At 48.7% G+C, this 18,733-nt stretch overlaps 2 protein-coding genes across 8 annotated transcripts; both read left to right on the top strand.

Annotated features, from left to right (window-relative positions):
• The first annotated feature begins 2,873 nt into the window (after nucleotides 1–2,873).
• On the top strand, nucleotides 2,874–5,102 carry HEXIM1 (HEXIM P-TEFb complex subunit 1). Its single transcript, XM_020873441.2, has one exon. The coding sequence runs from the start codon at nucleotides 3,540–3,542 to the stop codon at nucleotides 4,515–4,517; it is 978 nt and encodes a 325-aa protein (XP_020729100.1). The 5' UTR covers nucleotides 2,874–3,539; the 3' UTR covers nucleotides 4,518–5,102.
• Nucleotides 5,103–9,901: 4,799 nt separating this feature from the next.
• Nucleotides 9,902–17,530, top strand: HEXIM2 (HEXIM P-TEFb complex subunit 2). Of its 7 annotated transcripts, none has more exons than XM_070479629.1 (4): nucleotides 11,879–12,354; nucleotides 12,779–12,960; nucleotides 13,074–13,171; nucleotides 16,467–17,530. In XM_070479629.1, exons 3-4 carry the CDS (start codon nucleotides 13,100–13,102, stop codon nucleotides 17,328–17,330), a joined length of 936 nt encoding a protein of 311 aa, XP_070335730.1. In that variant the 5' UTR covers nucleotides 11,879–12,354; nucleotides 12,779–12,960; nucleotides 13,074–13,099; the 3' UTR covers nucleotides 17,331–17,530. The 7 variants fall into 7 exon arrangements, with proteins under 7 accessions (XP_020729122.2, XP_070335730.1, XP_020729125.2 ...); XM_020873462.2 differs by having other exon boundaries at nucleotides 11,880–12,354; nucleotides 13,077–13,171; XM_020873463.2 differs by lacking the exons at nucleotides 11,879–12,354; nucleotides 12,779–12,960 and adding an exon at nucleotides 9,902–10,008 and having other exon boundaries at nucleotides 13,077–13,171.
• Nucleotides 17,531–18,733: the final 1,203 nt, after the last annotated feature.

The following is an 18,733-nucleotide window of genomic DNA, read 5'->3' as shown; positions in this document are numbered from 1 at the left end:
TCAACGTGTGTGGCCTCTTGTTTCATAGAATTCTGGAATTCCACAACCTGTCAAGTCTGACCACTCCCCCCACCCCCAATAGAACAAATGTGCCCATACAGCTGAACCAGGTTCAACAGACTGAGGCTGGGCTCAGTTGTACCTTCCAAATCCCCTGACTGAGGGTACCCAGGAGTCCTCTGGAGTCTGAAAATGTAGTAATTTGGAGGTCTCTGACTCCCAGTCGAGTTCTCTCCAAAAACTTTTCCTCAGGGCGCTCCAATGGAAGACTCAGTGCTTCCATTGTTGAGGAGAAGCTCTTGCTCCTGCGAAGCTTCTTGCATGACTGATGAAGCAGCACATTTGAGGGGCAGGCTTTTCAGAAAGACCCGAGTTCTCAGGGAAAACAGGCTAGGATGTTCGTCTCCAAACATCTGGATGTGCCTCAGGGTCACTCTTGCTTGCCTCTCCCTCTGGGCATGCCCATGACCGCTTCCCCACAAAACCACTCCTGAATCCCCAGACAAGTCCTGTCTTGGGACAAGACACCTACTCGTCATATAATGTCCTGCTTCATACCACTCTGCCTGAAGATGCTTCATGTTTTAGGCAGCCACGAAGTCACCTCCTCCATGAAACCTGTCCACAATTCTCAACTCAACTAAGCAACTTGGCTCACAAGCTCCTACCAGGATTTTCATCACGTGCCATTTTGGCTTACCGTAGGTTTGATGGCCTCTCTACACAGTCCTTGAATAGCACGGATGAAATTTTATTCATCATTGTGCCTTCTTATCCAATGTGAGATTAACCCGACAGTCCACTGGTTAAGACTCAGTGCTTCCATTGTAGGGAGCCGGGTTCTTTCCTTAGTGGGGGAACTAAGATCCCACATGTCTCCAGGTGAGGCAAAAAAAGAGAGAGAGAGAGAAGGAAAGAGAAAGAAGGGCCAGAGATTGGCTGAAAGTGTTGCAGATGGAAAGAAACTAAATCCAGAGTTCTTACAGAAAAAGGAATTTTGTGTTTGTTATAGAAAAACAGCATGGGGTTAGAGAGACCTTCGCTTTAGCCGAAAGTGTCACTTAATTATCATGTGACCTTGGACAAGTCACTGAATTTCTGAGCTTCAGAGATTTCTTATCTCTAAAATGGAGACAAGAATCGCTACCCTGCCTAACTCACTGGGCTGTGGAGGGGCACATGGTTCTGTGTGCAAAGGAACACTGCGGTGGAAGGCGGTTGGACTATAAGACAGGGCTGTTAAGAAACAGAAGAGTCACGGTGTGTGGCAAATGGGAAAACCTGAGATTACAGGAAGATTTTCAGTTCAGTTCGGTCACTCAGTAGTGTCTGACTCTTTGCGACCCCATGGACTGCAGCATTTAAGATTTTAGGCCTAAGTGATTTGAGTCGAGGGTTTCTGCTACTGCTGACCCTCAGCCCCTGTCCTTTGAGCGGAAGCCTGGAATCTAGAGAATTTTCACAAGCAGAGTTATGTCGCGCGCCGCTCTCCACCCCCCACCCCCACCCCGCCCCCCCATGAATCTGTCCCACAGTTCTGGGCCAGAATCCCTCTGCCCTCATTTCTGGACAAGGTTTCCTCGGGGGAGCCTCTGGCTCTGATTCCCTGCCGGTGTTGCCCAGCGTCCACTGACGAGGAGGAGTCTCAGTGGATGAGTCTGTCCAGTCTGTGGCTTCTCTCTCGAGTAGCCGGGGTTAATTATTTCAACTCAGTATTAATTTCGAACCCCTCCCCCAACAAAGAGGCTCATCCGCTGCCCTGGACTCCCATCCAGGCTCAGGAAAATTTCATGGTCGAAATGAACAGACCAAGACGGCCCCAGGAGGCCATTTTCTTCGATAGAAGCTGAGGCCTGGGGAGGGAGAAGGGAAGCGAGGCCTTACATCCCGGGATCTCGGGGGATCCCAGGGCGCACACCTAGCACTTCCCAGCGCCGGCGAGAGAAATCAGCCACGGCCCACCATTTTGCACCGGCCCCTGGGCGGGGGCGGCCGTGAAAGATTACGCTGGGGCTGAGACTCCGCCACTTTCCGCTAAGGGTCCCAGGGTAGTCCGGAGGTGGACGTCACCCGGGACTCGAACCTGCTTTCTCATCTTCCGAGGCCTAGTCGGAGGTTACTGCCATAAAGCAGTCACACTGTCCCTTTAAGGCGGCACTTTTTATTCTTCATGTTTACCTCTTCATGCGCCTTTTTTAAACAAAAAATGTGTTCACAATATCCTTCCGCAAACGTCAATCCCAGTCACTAATCAACACCTTGAAGCCATTCTTGTAATCTTAAGAATCGAGAATTAGTCGCCATGAGCCAACGTCTCTCTTTACAGAATTAAATACTCGTTTACACGTTAGGGACTACTTTTTAGGGGTAAACCATTCTCGTTTAAGTTAAAAAATGTTTGTGATCTTAAGAACCTTTCCGCTGAGAACAGAATAGGGCAATAACCTTTAAGAAGCACCTTTTCATAAAAATATTCTGTGTAGGCCCTCACAGGCCATCGAATCTTCTTGTATTCCTGAAGCAGAATGGTATGGTCCAGAACCCGCCCCATCTTCTCTGCGATTGGCCTTCCTTCCTCGGCGAGACGTGTGCCTTTTGACCAATGGGCGCTCACGTTTCTCTAGCTAGGGCTAAGCGATGGAAGGAGGCGGCCTGGAAAACGCCCCCTACGCGTCCTGGGATTGGCTACGTCGCACGGCGCGCGAGGACGGCGGGCCTGAAAGATGAGAACTACGACTCCCAGCTTCCTGCGATGGGGACTCCGTCACGCATGCGCATGGGCGGGGCGGACCGGCTTCTATATAAAAGGGACGCAGAGGTCTGGGAGGCAGCAGTTGGAAGTTGGCAGGTGGAGAGGCAGGTTGGGAGGGGAAGTTGGGGGAGGAGGCGGAAGAGGAGCTGTCGGAAGGGGGAGGAGGGAGGGAGGAAAAAGAGGAGGAGGCGGAGGAGAACTGAGCTGAGCAGAGCATCGAGCCAAAGGGGAGATGAGTTTGTCTGTCCTCGGCTGAGGCTCCGGCCGGGCCTAGGGAACGGGGAGCTCGGCTTGGAGCGACACCCGTGGAAGTGGGAGGAGGTGGCTTTGGGACTTTAACCCCTTGTGGGCTCTGCGGCAGGGGATTTAACCCTTTGTGGATCCGGCCCCTCGGAGTCAGCGTCATCGGGTAGTTTTAACCCCTTCGGGGCTGGGTTTAACCCATTGGATTTAACCTAATCTTCTTGCCCACCAACTTCTCGATCGCGGGGGCGGTCTGCAGGAAGGCTTGAAGCCCACCCCGTCTGCACATTACGTACTGTTCCTGCTGCTGCTCCCCCTTGGACCCGCTATCTGGTCGCGCTCTGGGCGCTTAACCCTTTACTGACTTGAGCGCCCCCAAATTGCAATTGGAGTTTGCTGACAGGACTGGCTAAAGGCATCACTGCAGGAATTACAGACCGAAGAGGACTGTGTTGGACATTTTTGCAAAGAAAAGCAAACCTTTCTTTCCTTAAGGACTTACAGCCAACATTCTTCAAACTTCGAGAAGAAGATTCTATTAGCAATGGCCGAGCCACTCTTGTCAGAGTATCAGCACCAGCCTCAAACTAGCAACTGTACAGGTGCTGTTGCTGTCCATGAAGAACGGAACCCTGATCGCCCCCCAGGCGCGGAGGAGCGGGTGCCGGAGGAAGACAGTAGGTGGCAATCGAGAGCGTCCCCCCAGTCGGGTGGCTCTCCGGGGCACCGGGGGGAAGGGAGCCTGGAACCCCAGCCGTCTCCTCTGAAAACCCAGGTCTGCCCAGAATCCAGCTGTCCGGAAGCGGGTGAGAAGGGCCAGAATGGGGACGACTTGTCCGCTGGCGGAGCTCCCCCGCAGCAGAGACAGGTGGGCAAGAAAAAACATAGGAGACGCCCCTCCAAGAAGAAGCGTCTTTGGAAACCGTACTATACGCTGACCTGGGAGGAGAAGAAAAAGTTCGATGAGAAACAGAGCTTGCGAGCTTCGAGGATTCGAGCCGAGATGTTCGCCAAGGGCCAGCCAGTTGCTCCCTATAACACCACGCAGTTCCTCATGGATGACCACGACCAGGAGGAACCGGATCTTAAAACCGGCCTCTACCCCAAACGGGCCGCTGCCAAGTCCGACGACACCAGCGATGAGGACTTTATGGAAGAAGCGGGTGAGGAGGATGGGGGCAGCGACGGGATGGGAGGTGACGGCAGCGAGTTTCTGCAGCGGGACTTCTCGGAGACCTATGAGCGGTACCACGCGGAGAGCCTGCAGAACATGAGCAAGCAGGAGCTCATCAAAGAGTACCTAGAGCTGGAGAAGTGCCTCTCGCGTATGGAGGACGAGAATAATCGGCTGCGGCTGGAAAGCCAGCGGCTGGACAGCCAGCGGCTGGACGGCGACGACGCGCGCGTGCGGGAGCTGGAGCTGGAGCTGGACCGGCTGCGCGCGGAGAACCTCCAGCTGCTGACGGAGAACGAACTGCACCGGCAGCAGGAGCGGGCGCCGCTGTCCAACTTTGGAGACTAGACTGAAACTTTCCCGGGGGAGGGGGCAAAGGGGACTTTTTACAGTGATGGAATGTACCATTATATACACGTGTATATAAGACAGCGGGCCTTTTTATGACACATAATCCGAAAAGAAATCCCCCCTGGCTTTGGTTGGTTCGGTCAGTTTAGCTATGATGTAGCTTGTGTGCTTTCTCCTGTTCTTTAATTATGTGAAACTGAAGGGTTGCTTTCCTTGTTTTCCTTTTAGGAGTTTTCTTTTTTAATGTGTAAGTAACTTGACCAGGTTATAATGCAGTTTTCTGTTAAAAATCTCCTTAAATGGAGCTATAAGGTGGCCAAATCTGAGAACCATTAAATTCATTCTAGTTATAATAAATATTTGTAAATGTAACATAGTTTGTGTGATTTCTAGAGCTAATTCAAAGTAATACTGATTTATGTGATTGCATTGGGGGGAGGGGTAAAGGAAGCATTTAATTTGTCCGTTTTCAAAACAAACCTTAATGGGAGAATTTTCAGTTTGCCCAGTTTTCCCTTGAATGGGTTTTAGTGTGCTACAATATACAGTTCCAGCAAAATATAAAGATTTAATTATCTTCAATACTTAAGTGTGTTATTTTCTAGTGCCTTCATTTTCTTACTTGATGCTGGAGAAATAAACCAGCGTTGGGTGTTTGGGGAGTAGGAAGTAACTATGATCAGCAGCTTAAAATTTAATTCTGCTTCTCAATAGCCACTCAAAAGTCTATTAACAAAAATGTAAACCTAATTTGGCCATTTGTCAGGTTGGACAACTGACAGCCTCATTTCACTCCTACAAGTGGGCTTTTAGTAATTTCCCCCACCGCCTCCCAGTAAGGCTGGAAGGAGTTCTTGGATGCCTGGATGCCTCGGAAAGGCACTTATCTTGCTTTCTTAGTGCAAGCAATGGTTGAATAAACAGTTGTGAGGCAGCTCTTTATGTTAAAATATTCAGAGGTAGGGAATATTGTATTTATAGAGGAAATGACCATTTGGGGCATTCCAAGGACTTAACCCTAAATGCCCAATACTTAAGTGCTCCCTATACCAAAAAAAGGAATAGGAGCTGTCCACCTTCCCATGAGACTCAAACTAAAATTAGAAATGCCCCCTCACTGCAAATAAAATGTAAAGCTTCTGGTTGAGCTAAGTTAAGTCCTTGGGGGGCCAAGTGGGAGCCCTGTACCATCCCTATACAGCCTCTATTCTCAGTCTTAAACTGTGCTGATAGCTGCTTAGTCCCTGAGTAGTTCTACTCTTCAAAGTGCAGGAGGCCCTAGGAATTCCTTTCTGCCCACAAGTCAAAATAGAAACTCTTAAGACTGTTTCCTCCTGTTATCATGATTACCCAGCCCATCTTTACCTGCCCCGTGTTCCCCTAGACCAAATGCATTGCTCAAATCACTAGCACAAGGCTTCTTTCACCTGGTTCCTTAGAAACACAGGGGGCCTTGGGGTCCGTGAGCCCCATGGAATTGTATGTAGACTTGTATTATGTGTAGGTACTTCTGGATAGAGGGTTCTAGAGAATCAATTTTCTCAAACTCCTCGAAGGAGAGAGGGTTCTAGAGAATCGAAATTCTCAAATTCCTTGAAGGCTGGGGGGAAAAACTCCCGTTGGGAAGCTTGCTTTTGCAACTAAATGAAATAGTGGAGGTGGTGGGAACTTCAAGAGTGAAATGTGCCTTATGATGCATGAGAAGCATACACAAATCCATGAATTAAGGGAAATTATGGCGGTTAAGACTGATTCAGGGCCTTCAAAGCTGGACTGAGGTGGCCCTATTCTGGCAGATGGTCCACTGGATACAATGTATGATCAGCTTTTCCTTTGGCCTAAAAACTACATTAAAAGTCTATTTTGAAATAGTTTTCGTGTTTTTAATTTTCCTTCTGCCATGACGTCATACAGGAGTCCCAGAAACGGCTGCTTGGGAAAGCAGCAACACTGCCCTCTGGCTTTACAGTGCACAAGCAGGAGCCTCATTCTGACTGCACTACAAGGGATGCAGCAGTGATGGCCTCTTGATTTCAGAACCTCTTCTTAATAAGATGGGTTTAAGTATAAAGATCTTGTTTTCCTATTATTCTTAGAAAGATTTGTAGTCCATCAGGAAAAAAAAAATGCGTTAAGTTTTAGGAGACAAATTCAATCCAGTCTCTAAATTATACATATTTAAAGTAATTGTCATAATTTACTTTGATTTACCTTGAGATATGCAACTCCGAATTTTGCTTTCAAAGGCACCTGCATTTTATTGTATTTAATGTCCCTGGGTTGGGAAGATCCCCTGGAGAAGAAAATGGCAACCCACTCCAGTATCCTCGCCTGGAAAATCTAATGGACAGAGGAGCCTGGTGGGCTGCAGTCCATGGGGTTGCAAAGAGTCAGGCACGACTGAGCAACTAACACTTACTTAATGTTCTCGGAATGATGTGGTTTGTGAAAAATTTCAATTTTTTTTTTTTAATTTCAATTTTCTATCAACACTTTCTAAGTGAAACACTTGACTAGCATGCTGCTGCCAGGGCAGAGGGAAGACTCTGAACTCCCTATACTACCAGGTTCATGACAAATGATCCTCAAGTCCACTCGAGCCATTCACTAAAGGTATTTCTGCTAAACAATTTAAATAAGCTGTTAAAAGATCATGCTTACACATTGGCAATTTCAGTAGTTCTCTTTACTGAGGTCTGGGTATCCAGCAAAGGCAAAGCACTTCCCAAACTTTGGAGACAGCTGGCTGGGCAGCTTAATCCTCCTTTGAGCTAAGGAAAACTTGTCTTGGGCTAGGCTATAACCTAAAGTGGTCCTCAGGAGATAGAGCCCTAATTTCTGCTTGAGTGGGAAAGCCAGGGAGTTTCAGATTGGTTTAGTTCTGAAAAATAGACAAGGTTTTTCTAAAGAGAGGAAACATAAAATTAGACCAGACTAAAGAGTCAAAAATCCAGGTTCCTAGTTCTCCCTTTGATATATACTAACAGTGCAAGCCTTAACACTCTCAGAGCCTCATTCTTCATCAGCAAAATGGGTCCATGCCTACATTACAGAACTGCTGCAAGGATTAGAGACAGCATGAAAACAGTCTATACAAGAGTAAGGTACCATTGATATTCTTAAGACCAGAGCAATTGCCCACTTGATCAGTATTTTAATTTTCACTTTGTTAACAGTAAAATAAAACTCCTTTGCTTGGGGAAATGCAAATAAATATACTTTATCCTGGTGAATTCAAAAGAGAAATCAAAGAAATCTACAGAAATAAGCAAAATCCACAACTAAATAGTCTACTTCAGAAAACCAATGTTCAGCCAAATATTTGACAATGTACTATAGGTGTCCCCTGGCCACTTACACCAACAGCTAGAAACAAATATTCATAACAGTATGATGGAAAAGCTGGCGAGAGTAAGAGTTCTATATTTGTACCTATGTACACCTGAGTTTGTGGGTTTTCAAAAATTATTTTACCCATTTCTCAAGCAAGATTGTAATAAAATTCCACTTTACTATCTCTTCTCATGTAAAGTGTAAAGGGCTGTTGCTAGAAATGAAAAGTAATTTCTAAAAGAAAATGTCAAATTCAGGCCCTGAATAGTGGGATCTGCTGACCAAAGGGCAAGTCACACTCTGTAAGACAAAATATATGGTCTAGAAAGTGAAGATTCAATATTTTGCCAATTCCTGCCAGTTGTCTTTGAATGTTGGAAAGCTTACAACATCATTTCTTGTTGAAAAAACAAAGGCAGATAAATAACAGCTCTCGCAAATCCTCCTGAATAAAGTTTTTCCTGGGCTTTATCGAGAGGCAATTCAATTATGACAAATGATATAACACTGGCAACAGCAGGGATAATCCAAGTAGTTTACTAACAAATCTTTACACACCTCGAAATTCTTTCAAATGGTTTAGCTGCTACCAGAAACAGCTGGTAAGTTCTGAAACAGCTAGTGTGATTCTTTCCCTCTGCATAGCACCAAGAACAGTTATAGCTGGCTTAAAATTTTCCAAAAAGAACGAAAATTTGAAGAGCATTGTAAACTCTTATCTGAAGACACCTTCTATTTGATACATCCACTGACTCTGTGAAGTGTTAAAAAACAACTGTGGGTCAACGGTAAGCAAAGATGATATTCCTGAAGGAAAATGTGAGAGCTCTAGAGTGTTCCATGCACAATTTGAGAAAACGATAGCATTACTGCTCTTGTAAGCTACTCAGTAGAACCTGCCCTAGCCTCCAGAGCATCAGAGATTAATTTGAAGTTCTGAAGTCTGCTTTAAGCACGCACTTCTGCATACCTGGATAACCCCAGAACAACTTTCAGGCAAAGGCAGAGGACCAAACCGGAAGATGGAAGGAAATGTCGAAGAGGTCAGTTCTACCTTCTTCTCTAGGGCTTACTAAAAGTGTATTTATTTAAGCAAACATTTTAACTTAAAGAGAGAGAGAGAGAGAGAGAGGAGGATGAGGACTAAACACAAAGTAAAAAAAAATGTGGAAATCAAATGGTTCAGGAGTAAGAATTTTCATCCTGAACGAGGCTGCTGCAAAGAATCACTATTGTCAGCGAATCCTGTTCACACACAGCCAATAGTCCCAGGAGCTGGCCATTAGGCAAACATAAGCCATTCAGGACTTGAGGTAACAACTGCTTGGTACCCTGAGAGGTACCTTGGTACCCTTGCTCAACTATCTGGATGGAACATGACAACCCAGGCCACACTTTGGGAAAGCAGCCCTCCCAAATGCTCCAAACAACCTTTGAAGCAGAAGTTCTAAGGTTCCCAAATAACTATGTTATAACAAGTAGATGTTTACACAGCCTCTAGAGTAGTTATTCAAGGTATTTATGCTGGAGGCTGCATTGATACCAATTTCAAATTAAGAAACTGAGGCACATAAAGTTTGCTGAATTTGTCATAAACCACAAAGCAACTCATCTGAAACAGGAGAGCTGAGAAGGAAGTTGAAGGTCTGGTTGAACATTAGACAAACAATAGACTCAGCAACAAAATGACCAGTTTGGCCTCATCTCAGGATTTGGCTCCTGGCCAAGTGAACCAAGTCTGTGGTAGCACACACAGGAACAGAATTTGGAGTTCCTAACTTTCAGTCCTGTGTTTTGCTCAGTAGGTAACCAAGGGACCATTAACAAACTGATTTTATTCCCAACTTTTCTTATCTAGAAATGGAAAAGCATATGGGTCATCCTTAAATGATGAGCTTTCCCCTTTACAAGTAAAATTTCTGCACCTGGCACAGTACTCTCCTTAGTAGTTTCCAAATGTTTAACTAGATTACTTCACAATGGAGGATGAATCACAAGTCTGAGATTCTCCATCATTACATTCTTGACAACTGAACCACAAAGATAAGCTTTAAAGCCCCTTTCAGCTATGACCATTTACCTCCTACCAACTTAAGTGTAAGCTTTTCCAAACTGGTATCTTCTCTTGATCTGAAAAGTGTAAAGTGAATATGAGGTAGGCCAAGTCAACCTACAGCCATGAATCAAGTGTACTGAATCTTTATTTAGGATAAGTGGCTCATATTTTAGATTAATAATGTATCAAAGGTGATTGTACTTTTTGGCAATCCAGTTCTAAGACTTATCTCTAAGAACATCCCAGGGACAAACAGAACATAGTTAAAGCTCTGGAGTTGTCACTCTTACAACTTAAAAAAATTACTAATAGGAGGAACAGGACTTCAGTTCTGAAAAAACTTTGCTATGAAGGCCAAATACTTAGGAACGATTTGACCATCTGTAATCAGCCCTGAGCTTCACCACAAGATACCCTCAAAGATAAAGTTCACTGCCCAGTCACTATCTTTACTTCAGTCTACTTGGGCATAATTTTAACTGACTTTTTAGCAACAACATTAAGCAACTCCTGAGCTATGAATCTTTCTGAATTTAGATTTCAAGCAGTAAGACAAAATTGTTTCATCTGCAATTCAAGAAAAGAATTTCACGTCAATCTTCAATCCTTAAGAAGGTGCTACAACTGTAATAAAAGGTTGTTTATTTTTTTCAAAGCAGGTTTTCCCTACTCTCTCAAACACCACACATATGAAGTAGCTCAAAACTGCAATTTCTATTTTGGGGGTCATCCGGGATCCACAGACGTGACTTTCAGTTACTTGGAATTTCAAAACAGAGACTCCCTACTAACAATGCATTAGTGGCAAAATATTCCATTTTGTTTCCTTTGTGGGAGAAAAGTTCTTTAAATTGGAAATAATCTGTACTCTTATAAAGATTACATTGGAATTAGTTCTTTTTTTCCTTTAGGAGGGCGGCCATTTCTCCAAAGGTTTTGGTAAAAGTTATGGCTCAGATTTCAAAATGCAAACAGATGTTCCTGAAGCAACCGAAATGGGCCACTCCATTTTTATTCCCAGAACCGTGGCGACTCCCAAGTTACTTTGTGTCCCAACTCTGCAAAGGGGAAAACCCCATCCCCTTTCGGTGTAAACTTTCAAGAGAAGTAGAACAGCACACTTTTGGAGTTTCCCAAAGCAGCTGGCAACGTGCGAGGTCAGGTCGTTCTGAGAATAGGGGTTGGACAGAAGGAATCTCGAGGGCAAGAGCGCTCAGAGATTTGCACGTGCCGCGATCTAGCTGGTCCCTGAGGAGAATTAGTGGTTGCTACAGTAGGAAGAAGGCTGTCCCTTTTCACAGCCCTGGCCACGGGGTGGCCTTGGTGCATGGGGGGAGACGGTGGGTGCGCCTGGCTCTCCGCCCTCGGAGCCTCCAGCTGACTGCCACGCCAAAGGGACGCGCGGCCGGAGCTGCAACCTCCACCCGCCCCCGCGGCGCCAGTCTTTGGAATGTGGCGTCGCCCCCACCATGCCCATCGAAGTGGGGGTCCCGCTAAACCGGGCCTCGCCGCCATACCCAGGCCGCATGGGGGTGGGGAAAGAACTTAGCGGAGTTCGACCTCAGGATCAGAGCTCCCGTGGTAGGAGCAAAGGGTAGTCGTTTCACCCGGTCTCTCCCCAGTTGGGGTCTCGGGAAATTCGGGGTAATTACCCAAGAACCCCGCCCTCTGTGAGAGGCGAGGTTGCGGGGCTGCCGGGACGGTTTGAGGACCGGGCCCGGCCGGAGAGACTCAAGCCTTCACCCCCGCGGCCCCCGGTCCCACTCCCGCCGTCTCCCGGCGCCGCCACTTCAGGCAGCCCACTCGGCCCGGCCTCTCCCCGCGCCCGGACCACCCCCCATGGGGTGCTCTCACTGCGCAGCGAGTCCCTCCGCTGCCTCCTCCCAGCCCAAAATGGCGGCGGCGGCCACCGATCCTTCTCGTCGCCTGCCTCTAGGGCCGAGGATACCTCCGCGCCCAAGCCCCTCCCCCTTCAGCCGGATCTATTTTCTTCCCAGTAAAGATTAACGCCATCAATGAACTCTTTAATTGAGCTATGGTAGGCGGGTCTGATTGTGCTTCCGCACAGCTAATCGTTGACGAACGGGGAAATATTGACAGGTGAATGGACCAATCAAGGGAGGCATCGATGAGCGCGGGATGCCGCTCGCGAAAGGGTAGATGGGTTTTGAGTTTTCTGTGTGCTTGTCGACGTTACCCGCTCTTGATCCCCCCCTTCCCCAGCCAGAAGAACTACAATCCCCAGCAGGCACAGCGCTGCCGGGCGGGGCCGTGGGGGGAGGGGGGCCCCCGGGAAGGGCCCCCTCCCCTCAACTTTAGTGCCCGAGCGGCTTCACTAGAGCTGCAGCAGTGGGTAGGGCTGAGGCGTTGGGAATTGCACAGACAGGCGGTCGCACAGAAAGACACACAGACGTAGTCCTGTGCATGGCCCCTGACAGCAAATAGGTCAGTTCTGCCTTTGCAAAATCTTCCCGAATCATTTCCCCTTTTCCAAGGAATCCATCCTTATCCCAGTTGACTTTCCCTCCCAGTTGTCTATAGCGCGAAGACATCTTTTCCCCTTTCTTCTGTTTTCCATTGAGAAGGAGGAGGGAAGCCGGCCAAATTATGTAGATGAAAGGGCCTCAGTCCCAAGCTGGGCCTAGGTGTCAGTGGTGTCTTTTGGGGCGTTGATTTCTGGAGCCCAGCGCTCCAGAAATGGAGGTGGGAGGCTGCAGTCAAGATAGGGGCCTCTGGAAGCAGTGGAGAAAGGACTCCTTCTCAGGCTTGTCAGAGCCACTGACCGACTCCACTCCCTGCCTCTCCAGATCATTGCTGTATATTCGCCTCCCCAGGCTGTCTTTTCCCCCTCTTTGGTTCTCCTCTGTAGCTGCCTAGCTGCTTGCTTTGGCCTTGGTGACTTTCAGAAGAATAAGATGTAAGCCCTGGCCTGGGAGCTGAGGAACAGGGCTGGAAAGATGGTTCCCTGATTCCCATTTGACCTCCTCCCTGCTTGGAGGTGTGAAAACCAGGGTGGAGGCAGCCTTCCTGGCCCTTTATTTGAAAATGAAGGTATGTAGGTCTGATGCTACAAAATGGCTGCCGCTGCCTTGGTTAACATTTGCTGGGCAGCCAGAGCCCTCCTGAAAATTCTCCTTCTGGACTTAAGTTTGTGTTATTTAAAGCAGGTGTCACTAGTTAAAGGCCTCTGATGAAAGATTGGAAACAGAAGAAGGTGGCTTCTCCAAACCGACCACCACCAGCCGCCCTGGAGGAGGCCAAGGTAAGCCCCATTCTCCCAACCACCTTAGTGCCCTGAAGGTCGATCCTGCCAACTGGGATTGTGGCTTCTTGGCTCAGATGTGGTGGTGGATTTGGGAAGCCAGTATTTTTTAAGTGAGTCCCTACTGTGCACTGAGCAACATGCTAGATGCTATCTCAAAAAAATGCTTTTCTGTCAATGCTTACCCACTCCCACACCTCCCCTCCTCTTGCCTGGGCCAGGCAGCCTTTGCTATCTTAGTTCCCCCACCAGGGATCAAACCCCTGCCTCCTGCCGTGCAAGGGAAGTCCCCTGAAGTGCCTTTTCTAGAATCATGCAGCCAGCAAGCAGAAGACCTAGGATTTAAGCTTAGGGCCTTAAACAACAGAACCCTGCCTTGCATTTTTGTCTAGGCTGAGAACCAAGTCTGAAGCAGGGAGAAGAGTTTGAGCCATTGGTTCATAATTTAGGTTGGGTGTAGTGGGTAGAAAATCACCCAGGAGAGAGGGGAGAGTCAGAGAACATCACCTTCTGATTAATAGCAGGAGCCCAAAGCCTCCCAGCCTGTGTGCTGTCTCACTGCCCCCACCTTGCCCATTCTTTTCCCTTAGTCCACAGCTACCTAGAGGTAAGGAGGGAATGCTTGCCCTCTGACCCTCCATACCTAGCTACCTCCAGTATATTTTCTGGGTTTAACTTGGAGTTCATGGCATGTCAGGTTCAGAGAGGGCAGATGACTCATCCAGATCACACAGCTTACCTGCAGTAGTGGTAATGGTGGTAGAGGGACAGGCCTTTAGGAGGGGGGCGGCATGTGGGGCTGAGTGCAGGGCTGGCTTGGGTGGGGTTGAGCTCCTGCGGGACATTTGCTGAGGGCTGGGAACGGGTGGATGACTGTGCACACACAAATGAGCCCCCCACCTCGGACTTCCCAGTGGCCTTGCCTCTTCCTGGATGGAGCAGAACCTCTTCTCCGTTGGCCCAAGACACTGGTGAAGACATGGCCTGTCACTCTTGATAGATATTCTACCTGCAGGTAAAGTAATAATACAACACAACCAACAACACACACACACACGCACGCGCGACTCCAAAATACCCCATCCCAAATTAAGAAGAGGACTTCGGGGTCTCCCAAATGCATGTTAACACACCTCCAACTCTTATAGGACCGTGTCCATCTCCCAGGACAAACCCTATGTATAGACCCATGCTCAGAGATCCCTGAACAGAACATATAATGTGTTAAACATTATAAAACACTGTTCTAATGCTAGTAGTTATTATTAGAATTCCCCAAACCACAAACTTCTAGCAATTCATTCCCCTCCCCCCACACTCAGTGCTCCCACCCTCACCACGAGGGAGATAAACAGATGCCCTGAACACACACACTCTTGACAGAGACAGAATCCTTTCCACGTCTTAGATAAGTTCTAGAATTCTCTGGGCTACAGACTGGAGATTGGCCCTTCCTCTCCCTAGTGCTTTCCTGGCCCTCCTGTAGAAGAGTGATAGCAACTTCTGCCTGGAATAAATACACTCCATTCACCCTGGAATGACAGAAAAGAGAGTCTCGTGTTCTGATATCTTTTGGGTCCCCCCCACCCCCTTCTTCTGGGCTCATGTCATTTAATATACATTTATTGAACACTCACCTTGAGCCATACATAGCGACACAGTGGTGAACCGGACAGGACCCATTCTTCTAGGGAAGAGAAAGATGGTAAATGGTAATGTGCTAATGCTAAGTGGGACACTTAACTGTCACATATCAGGGGGTCACTAGGAAGCGGAGGAGGGGGCCACATAGATAGGGTGGTCAGGGAGGGCCTCTGAAGAGCTGACATTGGAACTAAACCTTAAGGGATGAAAAAGAATTAGCTATGCAGATAGCTGGAAGTGGGATTGGTCACATAGATTATGGGGCTTCTAATTCAAAATTACTAAGAAGTTCAAGACAATGACAGCAGAGATTAAGCAAAGCGCTAAGCTTGGGGCCTTTCTGAATGGGGGTTCTGTGGGACAGTACAGGTCATTTGCCAGGAAACTAGCTTTGCCTGAAAGGTAAGTTTTAATTTTCTTTAAAAATTTTTTTTTTTATTTTGTTTTGGAATATAGCTGATTAACTGTTGTGATAGTTTCAGGTGACTAGCAGAGGGACTTGGCCATACACGTGTGTGTGCTGTGCTAAGTTGCTTCAGTTGTGTTCAACTGTTTGTGACACTATGGCTCCTCCATCCATGGGATTTTTCAGGCAAGAATAGTGGATTGGGTGACCATGTCCTCCTCCAGGGGATCTTCCTGATGCAGGGATAGAACCCACGTCTCTTATGCCTGCTGCATTGGCAGGCAGATTTTTTTTTACCACTTGCGTCACCTGGGCTTAAGCGGTAAAGAACCCACGTGCAATGCAGGAGACACAGGAGGCATGGGTTCGATTCTTGGATCAGCACAATCTGGAGAAAGAAATGGCATCCCACTCCAGTATTCTTGCCTGAAAAATTCTATGGACAGAGGAGTCTGGTGGGCTACAGTCCATGGGGTCGCAGAGAGTTGGGCATAGCTGAGCGACTAAGCACGCACAAGGCATTTGTATGCATGTATCCATTCTCCCCCAAATTCTCCTCACATGCAAGCTGCCACATAGCATTGAGCAGAATTCCGTGTGCTGTACAGTAGGTCCTTATTGGTTATCGATTTTAAAATATAGCCGTGTATACATGTCCATTCCAAACTCCTAACTATCCCTCCCTACCATCCTTCTCCCAGCAACCAGAGTTCTTTTTATAAGTCTGTGAGCCTGTTTCTGTTTTCTAGGTAAGTTCACTTGTATCATTTCTTTGTAGATTGTACATATAGGGATGTCATATGATATTTCTCCTCTAACGTACTTCACTCAGTATAATAATCTCTGGGTCCATCCATGTAAGAGAAGCTTTCTAAAGAGGGAAGAGCAAGTGCTGTTTGGGCTTCTGATCAAGTAAATACATCATGAGCGACTTTCCATCCTGTTTCAGAGTATTTATTGAATGTTTACTCTATGCCAGATACTGTTGCAGGTATTGAAATTACAGAGTGAGAAATGCAGGCAAGATTCTGGCTCTCCCCATGAGTTTGCTTGGGGAGGGTTAGAGGACAGACAATAGACAGGTAAGCCCATAAACTGACAGATGGCTGTAGAAGGTGTGAGGCTAGAGAGGGACCAAGTGAGTTGGGTGTGCGCAGGTCAGATTCAGGCTGGGTGAACAGAGAAGAATTCCACCACTGGGGAGAGGCCATCTGTGATCCCTTCTCCTTTGTCCTCTCTCTTTAGATCTCTGGCATTTGTGGGAGCCCCCGAACATCCCCTGAGCCTCATGACCCTGGAGGTTCCCAGCCCCTGACCCCTTGGATGGAGAGCCACTCAGAGGAGGAAGACCCTCCTGAGGCTGGCGGTGGCCTGGACTGGAATGGTAGGAGTCCCCAGGCCCAGAGCCCAGGGGGTTGTTCCACAGAGGCCATGCTGGCCTGGAAGAAGCACCGCCGGCGGCCTTCAAAGCTCAAGCAGCATGCTCTCTTTGGCAGCACATATACAAAGCGCAAGCGGCACTGGCGGCCCTACTTGGAGCTCAGCTGGGCTGAGAAGCAACAGTGGGACGAGAGGCAGAGCCAGCGGGCCTTCCGGGTCCGAGAAGAATTGTTCGCCAAAGGCCAGCCCGTGGCACCCTACACCACCACCCAGTTCCTGATGAAAGACCGAGACCCCAAGGAGCCCAACCTGGATGTGCCCCAGGGGGCCTCCCACCCAGGCTCCAGCGGGGAGAGTGAGGCCGGGGACAGTGATGGGCAGGGCCGCGCATGTGAGGAGTTCCAGCAGGAGGATGTCTCTGAGGCCTATGAGCGTCATCTCCCCAAGAGCCTGCAGGGCCGCAGCAAGGAGGAGCTGGTGCGAGACTCTCTGGATCTGGAGAGGCAGCTGTCCCAGGCCGAGGAGGAGGTGAGGAGGCTGCGGCAGCAGCTGCCGAGGCGCACCAGCGGTTACCCCTCTTGCCAGGTGGAGGAACTGGCCGCCGAGGTAGAGAGGCTCCGGATGGAGAACCAGCGGCTCCGGACAGAGAACCAGCAACTTCGGCAGGAGAACGAGATGTGGAACCGGAATCGAGAAGGCTGCCGCCGTGGTGGGCAGCCGGGCCGCTAGGGGTGCCCCCCGCCCCAGCCAGGCTGACTCAAGGAGTGTACCCTCAGGCCAGCTGAGTCTCAAGGAGGCAGGTCTCAGTCCCCCTGCTCTCCATGAGAACAGCCTATACAGGCTCAGGCTTCTACCTTATCATGTCCACAATTTGTTCTTGGATGTCATGTTAATTTTCACAAAGGAATTAAATTATTTTGGTGAGATCACATGGGAGTGACTAGCATTGGTTTCACTAGGGCTGCTGTGAGAAAGAACCAAAGCCCATTCTTCCCAGAGAGGCCTGGGGCTGCCTCAAGCCTGGGAGACCCCTGCCTTGGGGGCCTCTCGAGTCTTGGTTGCCTGAAAGCTGCTCCAAGTATCCAGGAACCATCACCTGCTGCGAAGGTTTTAGGGAGGGGAAGGCAGAGGAGGGAGGGAGCCACCAGGTTCAGCCAGAGCCTGACTGAAGATGCCAGATTGCCTTGAGGAACTGGGAGTTTCCCTAGAGGAGATAGTCCTGGGCTCAAGGCCAGGGGTTTCTTCAGGGTGAATTCCCAGGCTCCCTGTGTTTCCTTTATTCTCTCCACAGTGTAGAGGTCTGGGCTAGACAAGGTCTGGGGACCTCGTGTCTCCTTGTCCTTAACAGTCTCCCTAACTGCCCCCCACGTCTCTCAGCTGATGGAAAATAACCCCAAGGCCGGTTGGACAGGGGATTGATCCTTAGCAGAGCTGGAGGCCTGCTGTGCACCTGTGCATCCCTACTCCTTTTAGCCTAATCACCTGTGTGGTTAATTCCTTTGGAGGTGAGCCCCTCACCTGTCTTGTCTAATAGAGAGCTGAGTCATCCTGGATATGCCACCAACACACCAGCAGTGTGGGCTCTGAAGCGAGCTCACACACCCCCTCACACTCAGACCCACCCTTCCCCAGGCACCTCGTCTCTTGTTCTTGTGGCTGCAGAGTGTCAGGCTGCGGTGGTGTAGGGGAAGTTAGTCAACCAGCGTGTGTTGGCTCTGCCGCTGTGATCAGGGAGCGGTGGAAGCCTGGCTGGCCCAGCCTAACCTCCGTTTCAGGAAAACTCATCTTGACAGGCCACGTTGGGGGAGAGACAGGCTCAGGCCTGGGAGCTGCTGGGATGGAAATGTTGACAAACCCCATGTGTTGCCAGGATAACTTTCATTTCTACCCTGCCACACCCAGGCCTCGCCAGCGCCTTCCAGAAGCAAGGCCAGAACAGATTCTAGGAAAGGATGGGTTTTTATGAGGGCAGAATCTCCCATCTTTGGGGTCTCCCCTGACCCAGCCCCGGCTGAGAGTCAGCCCTCTCCCCTCTGATCCCAGACAGCTCTGTCAGGAAAGGGCTGGAGGAATGATCGTTTGCACTTTGCAGACGGAAAGCCCTAGGCTCAGAGAGGAAGCCGCTTTTGGGT

The sequence above is a fragment of the Odocoileus virginianus genome, chromosome 17 (genome assembly GCF_023699985.2).
Source record: "Odocoileus virginianus isolate 20LAN1187 ecotype Illinois chromosome 17, Ovbor_1.2, whole genome shotgun sequence".
NCBI classification, from domain to species: domain Eukaryota; kingdom Metazoa; phylum Chordata; class Mammalia; order Artiodactyla; family Cervidae; genus Odocoileus; species Odocoileus virginianus.
Note: the sequence above shows the minus strand (reverse complement) of the source record. Positions and strands in the feature narration are given on the sequence as shown.